The following is a 10,837-nucleotide window of genomic DNA, read 5'->3' on the forward strand; positions in this document are numbered from 1 at the left end:
CTTTGTAAGGCAGGATCAGCAGCGGAGGTGTTACAGCTACAGCTCAAGTGTTACAACTCCTACAAAGAGCCAAGCCTCTTTGTAGGGCAGGATCAGCACTAGAAATGCCGCAGTTCTCGCTTCTTCCTCTGGATGGATGGTCTGCGATGGTCGGCTGAAGTCTTCTTCTTCTTCTCTATCTTCCTTGAAGGTCTGAGACGATCTGCCCCCAGGCTCTCTGGCAGGGCCTTATATAGGTGTAATAGCTTAGCTGTGATTGGTCCATAAAATGGACCAATCAGGAGCAGGATTGAAAATGGACCAATCAGGGATGGGCACCAGTTTTCCCTTGATTGACAGGTCCTCTAACGCTGCTCTACTGGAGCCTCTGGGGGAAGAAAGCTCCCTCGCTTGCCCCAACCTGCCGGGGTTTTTTTGCCGGCTGCTGCCGCCAAGACAGAAGTGGCAGATCCCCCAGGCCCTGCTCGGCTGAGCTGGCTGGGGTGCCACTTTTCCGGTATCACTACCACTTCCTAGTTCTGTGGCTGTGGGCTTCTCAGCCTCAGTTTTGTTATCTGTCCAGTGGGTTGATAATGATACCTGTCTTTACTTCATAACCAGAGTATTATTTAAACTGTTCAGAGGTATGAAAATAAATGTTAGCTTTTGCTGTTGACACTTTACAAAGATAAATGCTTAAGTTCTCGTCGTTCTCCAACAGCAGTAATAGCAGCTGCACGTGTAACATTTCTTGCTCAATTATCATGCTCCAGGACTATGTTAAATACTTGACAGAGATAATCTCCTTTTATCCTCACAACAGCACTAGGGGGTGGCTGCTGTTATTATCTTTATTTTTTAGAAGTGGAAATTAAGGTTTAAAAGATTGAGGGCTTCGCTCAAATGACTCAACTAATTAAGAAGTAAAAGACAGGATTTGAGCCAAGGCTGACTAATCCAAGAGTTTCATATGTAAATTTTGAATCAAATCCATAAATGCTGGGGAGACATGGCTTGGGACCCCTGCTTGAAGATGGCAAACTCTGAGCAGATTTCAGAGGAGAAGGAGCAAGAAGAGAGGGTGGTCTTCATAGAAATAGAGGAGATGTGCCATTAAAAAGACTTGGGAAAGAGGGATCTGTGCCAGGTCATAGAAAACCAGAAGGGGAAGAGTAAGCCAGGACGAGAGGATAGGCCAAGTCAAGTCCAAAGAGATCAGCTATGACAACTGTGACAGGAGGAACCTAGGGTTCCAAACAGAGGGAGAGCATAATAGTGCAACCACCACTATTTTGCCCCTTTTCCTTTTCAGGCAAATCTGGGATCCTATAATAATAATAATTTTCTTATAATTTTTCTTGAGTAGCCTGGAGATATTTCATCCTGGATCAAGCTCTATGGAAGGACATGAACTTGAGAAAGCATTCTTTTACCCTTCAAGAAATTTCTAGACACATAAGAAAAGAAAGCCTGCTGCAGTGGGTTCACAAGCCCTTTTTCTGCTCCCAGCCTCTCCCTAGTGCACTTTGGCCCTTTTCTGGGCCTTTTTGCTCCATGCTTTCCATCAAGTTCTCAGCTTCATCTTCCTTCATAACCTGCACAGAAAACTGTAGTAGGGGGTTCCTAATGCTCTGCCACAGTGGATGTTTGGGAAAAAATTATCTGCTTCTATATATGTAAGCAACAAACAAATAGGAAAGTAAAAATTTGTACCATTTATAATAGCGTAAAAACATGAAATACTGAGGTAATTTTAACAATGTATATATGAAACATATACACTGAAAATTATGAAACATTGCTGAGAAAAATTAAGGAAGATTTACAGCAATGAAGAGATATACTATGTTCATAGATGGGAAGACTCAAGACACTGAATGGAAATGAAAGATGCTACCTTTTCCACCTCACTTCTTTTCCCCTTTTTTCCCCTCAGAAAGTTATTAGAATGGCTCAGGGTTACCAGAGCCCTTGAACAGTACATGGATTGGGAGGAGACCTGGTTTCTCTACCCACCCTCGGCCTTACCTACTTTTTCACCTAAATGAAAAGTTCAGATTCAATGACTGCTAAAGCTCCTTTCCAACCCCAAATGTCTGGGACAGTAGTCCCTATTTGAGGTTGTGCTCATTTTTATGAGATGTGTACACTCTAAAAGAGCCAAGCCTATGCCTCATCTTCCCAGCCTGCACCCTCCCTCCACAGCCCTTTCCACCCAACAAAGTCCTGGGCAGTTCTCAGAGCAGTGGATCACCCTGGAATGCTCAGCCTCAGGCCCTATTACCCTGCCACTGCAGCCTACAGAAGTTGTCCTGCTCAGCACCCTCAAACCTGGGGCCTGGGTAGTCTGGAGGCAGATGAAGGCATCTGTCCTCTGTCCTCTGTCCTCAAGGCCACCCTGCAGCCTCTGGAAACAGACTCAATGAAGACCTTACTCATGCTTTTAAAGCCAGGGTGGAGTGAAAGAAAAGAGAATCCTCAGAATATTTTTTCTGAGTTATTTTAAGCCACACCTGCCATATCTGTATACCATACACATGACTTAACTTTACCCAACAGAAGCTACCATCTGCCATTTAGGCCACTCTGGCCAGTCTATTTCCAGGCCCAGAGGCCCAGCCCCCTGGTAGCTCCATCGGGTGATGGGGTCTTTCTGAGGGAGGGGCTAACATTGTTCTCACACCCACAGGAGACAGCCACTCAACTGGGACATCCTCAGAAGGGCTCTGAAGGGCTCCTGGGTATAGGAAGAAGAGAAAGACCCTTTATTTGCTGAGTATGATGGGACTGCTCTGATGGGAGGGGATGCTCTGTTAGACCATGTCATAGTCCTCCAGACACGCCCCAGATGTTCTCCGGGAGCCCTGTTGAGAGTGCCCACAGGTAGTGTATGACTTCAAGGAGCACAAGAGACCATAGCCTCTGTGGGGCAGTAGACAGCCTGGGGGGTGCTCAGGGGCTTAGCTGGTTTGCCCTAAGAAGTAATCTCAGGTCAAAGCTCTTGTCAGAAAAGAGCAGGGTAGTCTATAGGAAAATGCTTCTTAAAAAGAGTGGGTTTTTCCTGAAAAAAGAGAGTTTTCCCTAACCCCGTACTCCCTCTCCAACCCTTGGCAATGCCTTAGCCCCCAAGTCTGATAAATACCATGTCAGCACCTCATACCCCACCCCCCTTGATGCCAGGGCTACCCCTGTTCCATTGTTCCATAGGCAAACACACGGGACTTTCCTCAGGGAGACAGACTTTCCCTGTGGTTACCCAATTTCACCAAGGCTTGACATTACACAGACGCCACATAACATGAATTGCAAATGAAGTTTATTGTGCAGACACCCAGACCATGACACTTCCAAAGGCAGAGTGGGCTACAGGAGCTATGTACACAGGTCCCCTGGGCACTGCAGGGTGTCCTCGGACAAAATCTGTCTGGAAAAGGACCACCAAAGAGGCAATGCAAGGAGGGAGGTGGTGGTGGGGAGGGATTGGGGCATGGCTGAAAGCACAAACCTAGACAATGTGGATTCTTCCCCAGAACACAGTGGGTGTCACTGCTCTCATTGATTTGGAAAGACCTTCCAAAAACTGTATGTGGGCATCTTTTTGCCCCAACATGCCATCAAAGGTAAATAACAAAATTTGACCTGCTGTCAGTTAGAGGTACAGAGACAGGCTTCTACATTCTGGAGTGGAAGAATCAATGGACCCCATCTTTATCTAGAGGAGAAGGTCACACTGGAAACAAACCCTTCACCTGAGCCACTCTTTACCGAGCCAGAGCCTCCTCTGGAGCCACCTCCAGAGCCATAGCCTCCTCCAGAGCTGGAGCCTCCTTTGGAGCCACCTCCAGATCCATATTTCCCTCCAGAACCACCTCCAGAACCATGGCCTCCCCCAGAGCCGGAGCCTCCCCTGGAGCCACCTCCAGAGCCATAGCCTCCTCCACCAGAGCCGTATCCTCCTCCAGAGCCAGAGCCTCCCCTAGAGCCACCTCCAGAGCTGTATTTTCCTCCAGAACCACCACCAGAGCCGTATCCTCCACCACCACCTCTGGAGCCCGACCCTCTGCCTCCAGAGCCATAACTGCCACTTCCAGAGCTGTAGCCTCTTCCTCCTCCAGAACCAGCACCTCCAAAGCCAGCTTTGGAGGCCACATTTGAAGAAACGGTGGTGCTCGTCACAGCTGCAGAGAGAGACAATGTTAGCACGGAAGTTTCAACTGCTCCCACCTGCCCCCCCCATGCAGTGGGCCATACTCCCCACTACTTACACACGGTTACACTGCTGCTGAGGTCTTCAGACATCCTGTCAGGGAGAGAGAGAGAAATGACGAGGGTCAGGGCACCTGGGCTCTACAAACATGTTGTCCAACAACTTCCACTTACAAATGTGCAATTTAGCCTCTAAAACCAGCCACCGGGGCCTTAGGGAGCCAACCTCTTCATGCATCTGTCACATTACAGGCCAGGTGACAGACCCTACACTTAGGCACCACCTTGCACCTCAATCCATCTGTTTTTTTCTCCGTTAAACAATGAAGAGTTGCATTGTCGATCCACAGTGAATGAAAATCAAATTTATTTCAGACTTTGCAACCCACTTTTATATTTAAATCCATCTTAGAGAGGCTGTTATTCAGAATCCAGGACATGCCAGAAATTATGCAATGAAGCTGCACTGTGAACATTCAGTTGGGAAAGAAGTGTGACTCTGTACAGCTCCCATTCCTCCCTCCCACCCCACCCTCCTCTGCTTCTGCTGAAAACCTTTCTCTTCCATGCTGCAGCCAGCATGCGTAGCCTGAGACAGGTGCTCCCTCCGTGTCTTACCGACCTGCTTATAGCCCAGGGCACTGTTCCCCTTCCAGTTGCTTCAGCCAGATTAAGTTACCAAAGATGCCCATAGCACTGGCAAAGGCCTCAAACAATCCCTCTTTAAGAGTTAGCAGGCTAGGGCTGGCAGCAGTTCTGATAAGCATATCCCAGCCAGTTGGCACAATTCCCTGTGTAGTCTCTCTCCTGCTCTGGGTCACACAGGGAGGGAGAAGGGGCCACTCACCGTGCAGATCTAGATACCAACTTCCAGACTTTCTGGGACTAACCTGTTGCCACATCATTTTGTTTTCACTTCCAGAAAAGACCAGGATGTTTAGCATATTGCTTGATCTAATTTAATTTGCCTTGTGAGTCATTTCAGCCTGGTAAATGTGCTAGTCTACATTAATTCTTTGCTGCTGGGTTTCTGCTCCAGGAGCAGAGAATGTCAGCTCTGAGCTGGCAGAAGGCTCCACTCCATCCCCTGCCTTCCCGGCATTTGCCTCCAGCCCTGACTCTAGGAAAAAGAAGAGGGTAAACCCAGTACCCTCATCCCCACCTGCACTCCTCGCCCTCCAGGAGCTTGCGGTAGGTGGCGATCTCCACGTCCAGGGCCAGCTTGACGTTCATGAGCTCCTGATAGTCCTTCAGCAGCCGGGCCAGGTCCTCCCTGGCCTTCTGCAGGGCCTCCTCCAGTTCGTTCAGCTTGTTCTGGGCATCTTTGATGGCATGTTCCCCACGCTGCTCAGCATCTGCTATGGCTTCTTGCACACTCTTGCACTAGGAAGAAGAAGAAGCTTCTGTTTGTATAGAGTGGAGTCTACCTGGCAGAGGGAGATGGACAGTGGAGATGCTTGGGGTATAAGAAGCCAGAATGACTGGCCCTGGAAGTGTTGGGTCCCCCCAGAAGTAATGCAAGTCACAAACAGCTAAGACTTGCTGCTTTCTCTAGGGCATCTTCTTCCCACATCATCTTTGACTAGACCCTTAATCTTTCCCCATGACACCCTTTCATGCTCACAACACAGGGCCAGAATCATTATTGCATTTAACAGATGTTAATGAAGACATTGGAAGTGGACTGCATTGCAGAACTGCTGCTGCTGGTGGAACTCTGGCTGCTGATTTCCCCTCGGTTTCTGCTCCAAATCTGATGTCCAAACCCAGGCCAACTTTTCTAACACGTGCTACCCTGCCATCAGCCCCATCAGCTGGCACTTAGGGCCCATGCCACACACAAAGGGGAAGCCACATCTACAATCCACAGCAAGTATTTGCTGTTGTTCTTTTCACTCATATAAACAAGCAAATGCAATCTTTTTCCATTACTTAAGAATGCCTCTGAGACCTCTCTAAAAATTGGTATAAGCCTTACATTGTATTAAGCATGGGAAGGTTGGGATTGATACTTGCTAGATTAAGCTTCCCAGTTTCTCCTGGCTCACACACACACACTCACACACGCCGGGACACAACCTTTCCCTCAGACTCCAGTGGAGCTGGGGGTCGCAGGGCCACACCTCACCTGCTTCTTCACGTGGGCAATCTCCCCTTGCAGCCTCTGGATCATGCGGTTCAGCTCACTGATCTCCATCTTGATCTCTCGCAGGGTGTCACCGTGTTTCCCCGCAGTGACCTGGAGCTCTTCATACTGATATGGGGAGAAGAGGACAGTTCACAAAGAAGTTATAGCCTGGTCCAAGTCCCAGCTTGAACTGAGCCAAGGAAAAGCTGGTCACTGGCCCAGGGAGGGTCAACCAGTCTGGAAGTCATGACTGTATTGGTGGAGGTGGGGATCCTTTCACCCCAGAAGGACTCAGTGCCATTCTTGAAATTCTTTCTTGGGAATGATACCCACTGCCATTAGACAAAAACACCCAGATTCTACTCTACACTTCCCAGCTGGGGGTGGGACCCAGCCTGTGGCACGGAGTGTGGCCCCCTGCATTGCGGAACATGCCTTGCTCTGGTACAGGGCCTCGGCCTCGGTCTTGCTCCTCTGGGCGATCTCCTCATACTGGGCCTTGACCTCGGCGATGATGCCGTTCAGATCCAGGTTGCGGCTGTTGTCCATGGAGAGGATGACGTTGGTGTCAGTAATAGTCTCATGCTTCTGGGACAGCTCCTATAACACAAAGGGAGGTCTGGCTGTGACATCCCTCCCCACAAGCTCAGGTTGCAAGGACACCCACTTCCTCAGTTAAGAGAATACAGACCCTCACACTAAGTGTACACTGACCCCCATTTGTATGTCTCCCCCACAGTTGTCCTGAGAGTAGTGGGCAGAGGTGCCTATATTTCTGAGCCTCCTTAGCAGCCTTCACCACTTAGGCTAATTATGTGCCTAAGTGCCCCCCAAAAGAAGCCAGTCCCTGCCAAATACCTTAAATTTATTTGTTCTTTCAGAAATCACATGTGTGTACCCGTGGGGGGGGAGGTGCCTGAGGTGGGAGACACTTACTTCTGAAGTATATTGTGCACAGGACAGGTCTCTTCCTAAGGGGAGCTAGACATTTGGGGGGGTGGAGGCAGGGAAAGTTGTCCTAAACCTTACTTCTTGTGACATCAGAGAAGAAAATTTCTCTTCCCCAAGACTGATGCCATAAACCCAGTGGCCGGGGATGACAGCAAGTTGAAGTCATCCAGTTCATAAGCTGCACTCCTACCACCTTCTCGCCAATTGGGAAGGACCCCCCTTGATGAAAAGAGGGTGGAAAGCAGGAGTCTGTCCAGGAGCAGCCTCCTTACCGCCTCAAAGAGGACTTTCAGGAACTCGGCCTCCTGACTCAGCACATCCACCTTGGTCTGCAGCTCCACCTTCGTCATGTAGGCATTGTCCACGTCCTGCAGGGAACACCAAAGGGCCTCTCGGGAAACTGACCCTCCCTCCACCACCACCTGGCACCTTCCCTGCATGGGTCCCACCCTCTCTCTGTCACTCTGCTCTACCCACTCCCTGTCTGCAGCCCTTCAACATCCCAGGCACCTCCAGGGGAACCACAGGACATGCAGCTTCCCACACACCTCTGCCAGTGGCTCTGTGCCCCCATCACACTCCCACCCCTGGGACCATCAGCACTGGATGGGACCCAGCTTTGCCCACCAGTCTCTCCCTCCTCCCTGAGACACAGTGTATTACCAGGATGGGGCACTACATTCTCTGTGAGTTTCCACAGTCCTCAACTCTCATCCTGTCTGTCCCACCTCTCTTGAGTTTTCCTGGATTCTACACCAAGGGCCTCACAGGAACCTAGGGTGAGGACCCCCACTTTTGACCTCCTAGCTCAAATCTTTATCAGCACAACCAACAGCAACTTTAAGCAGGCATTCTAGGGAATTCCTATTCCTTCCTTAGCTCTTTAGAAGAAAGTGCTTTCTGGGTTTGCATTTATTATGAGCCACGATAGGCTTTAAGCAGGTCATTGCTGAGCAGTGCTCTATCCAAAATGCAGAATGTCTTCAAAAGCTACGTGCAGAAGCCTGAACTACACAGATGCTTTTTGTTCCAGAGAGAACAGGCCCTAGACGCATCTCACCCCTTTCTCTCACTAGCCACTGCTGTTTGCACGGGGAGTTGTTTTCCAGCCTGTGTGTCTCCACCCCCAGCTGCGACATTCTCTTGCTCACCTTTTTAAGAGTCACAAAGTCATTCTCAGCAGACGTGCGCTTGTTGATCTCATCCTCATACCTGTCAGGACCCAGATGATACAGCAGTGAGATTAGTTCCAGTTTGTTTTTCTTTTCTTTTTCCTACTTTATTCACCCCAAATGCCTCATTCTCTGGGAATATGAAACCCTGTTTTAAGTGTCTAAATGGAAGTTATGATATCTCAAATGAGGATAGATTTCTATAAATGAACTCTCAAACAGGCAAAAAAAAAAAAAAAATCCTCTAAAGCCCTAATGTCATGCTCACAAATAATCAACAAAGATCCAGGACTCTCTCCCCCATCAGCACAAATGCAAATGGGAGGTGAGTGGCTTTGAGGGGGACGATGAGATGGCTCAGTTCAGTATCTCTCTGCACTCAGAGTTTACCCTGCCACCTACTTCTTCTTATAATCCTCCACAAGATCCTCCATGTTGTTCAACTCTGAATCTTGTGATGTTCTTTCCATAGACAGCCTGTCCACATATTTCTGGAGGCTGTCAATGTAGTCCTGGAAGATGGGGTCCAGGTTGGTGCTGCGGGTGCCGACATCCAGCTGCTGCAGCAGCTCCCACTTGGTGCTCAGAACCTGGTTCTGCTGCTCCAGGAACCGCACCTGCCATGATCAGAATGCAACCACGTAAGTGCTCAGTCATCCTTCATGCTGGCAAGCCACGCTCGCCACAGGCAGCTCTCGGTGCTACTTTGGGACCCAGAGAAGCCCACAAGGCTCCATCCTCATCAGCTGGGCACAGGATGGTGCCAGGCAGAGCTTTTGCACTCCCTGTCCTGGCATCTGGAAAGTCTATAGACTCCCACTGCTCCACAGGGAACAACTCTCTCTTAATTCAGTGCCTACTATTTTGTTTGCAGCTGCCCCCAGGATCCCAAGCCAATTCCCTCCCCAATTTTATTGAATTTCCGACAAGGATCCCATAAATTCAGGGGAAAACCAAAAGCCGGTATCCGCTGGCACTGCTCCCCTGCTGAGTATGAGAGAACTGGAGGGCTGGGCACCTCAGCCTGGTTTTAAAAGTCTTGTAAATTCCTGCCTGTTTCAAGGCAGATAAACTAAAACAGGTTCGTCTGCCTTGAAATGGGAGAAAGCCCAGTAACACTCCAATGTAACACCAATAAAGACTTTATGGATCACAGAACTGACAATGCTTCTCTTGAAGGCAGGAAATTCATTCACTCCCAAACAGATATTTTGACTAAGCTTCCCAGAATTTAACAGAGTAATAATTCTAGGGAAGGAAAGACTACTTCAGAAGATGTCCTGTGGCCTATATCCGCCTTTTAATGATCTTCAGAATTTTCTATAAATAGCATTTATTTGGATTACAACAATATAACCAAAGAGACAAATAATTCCTAACTGCAGACTGCTATGGAAACGCATCTTTCCCATTTGGAAATTACAAGTAACCCTGGCACCTAGAGGAAACGACTCCGCGCAGTCTTCTTTTCAATCAACACATGAAGTGAGGCATCCTGAGCGTCTGAAGACTCACCTTGTCGATGAAGGAGGCGAATTTGTTGTTGAGAGTTTTGATCTGCTCCCGCTCCTGAGACTTCACGTTCTGTATCTCTGGGTCGACTTTCACATTGAGAGGCTGCAGGAGGCTCTGGTTGACGGAGACTTCATGGATTCCTCCACCAGGGTATCCTCCAGGCCCGAAGCCACCGGGACCTCCGAACCCTCCATAGCCGCCACCGCCGCCACCGCCAAAGCGGCTGCCACCAAAGCCGCCACCACCAAAACTGCCACCTCCAAAACTGCCACCTCCAAAGCCACCGCCGCCTCCAAAGCCACTGCCACCTCCAAAGCCGCCTCCAAAGCCTCCTCCTCTGCCACCAAATCCACCACTCGAGCCAAAGCTTCCACCTCCTCCAGCCACACTAATGGAGATGCTCTTGCTCCCTCCAAGGCCAACAAGACTCCGACTGCTGAAGCCTCCGCCGCCGAAGCCCCCTCCACCACCGCCATGGCGGCTCAAGCAGGAGAAGCTGGAAGTGGATCTCCGGCTCCCACCGGAGACCACGGCGGAGCCGCTGCTGAAGCCCCGGAACCCTCCACCACCTCCTCCTCTTCCTCGAGATTTGCACGAGATCTGACAACTCATGATGCCTTTGCCCAGCGAGGAAAGTCAAAGGTTCCTGAGAAGAATCAAGGCTGGAGACTGCTCTGCTCCTGGGAGACTGTCAGGGCCCCCTATATACCCGCCACCTAGGTGTTGGCGTGCATGGGTGTGGGCCCACTTACGCTTGGGTTTGGTCTGCCTGGAAGCTATTCCTGGTGAGTGATTATCAAGCTAATAGCCATTAAAAACCTACTAATCAGCTCCATCCCAGAAATTGCTTTGATTGCAAATTTCTGTTTATCTGGGTATCTGTCAC

General features: G+C 49.5%; 1 protein-coding gene across 1 annotated transcript; it reads right to left on the minus strand.

Annotated features, from left to right (window-relative positions):
• Positions 1–3,687: 3,687 nt before the first annotated feature.
• KRT2 (keratin 2) lies at positions 3,688–10,563 on the minus strand. The gene is made up of 10 exons (XM_023513574.1): positions 9,952–10,563; positions 8,839–9,053; positions 8,416–8,476; positions 7,537–7,632; positions 6,749–6,913; positions 6,314–6,439; positions 5,348–5,568; positions 4,245–4,279; positions 3,846–4,157; positions 3,688–3,758 (listed from the first exon to the last, which is right to left on the minus strand). The coding sequence occupies exons 1-10, from the start codon at positions 10,561–10,563 to the stop codon at positions 3,688–3,690; spliced, it is 1,914 nt and encodes a 637-aa protein (XP_023369342.1).
• Positions 10,564–10,837: the final 274 nt, after the last annotated feature.

Source organism: Otolemur garnettii, unplaced genomic scaffold (genome assembly GCF_000181295.1).
Source record: "Otolemur garnettii isolate 467f Iridium unplaced genomic scaffold, OtoGar3 scaffold00043, whole genome shotgun sequence".
Lineage (NCBI taxonomy): Eukaryota > Metazoa > Chordata > Mammalia > Primates > Galagidae > Otolemur > Otolemur garnettii.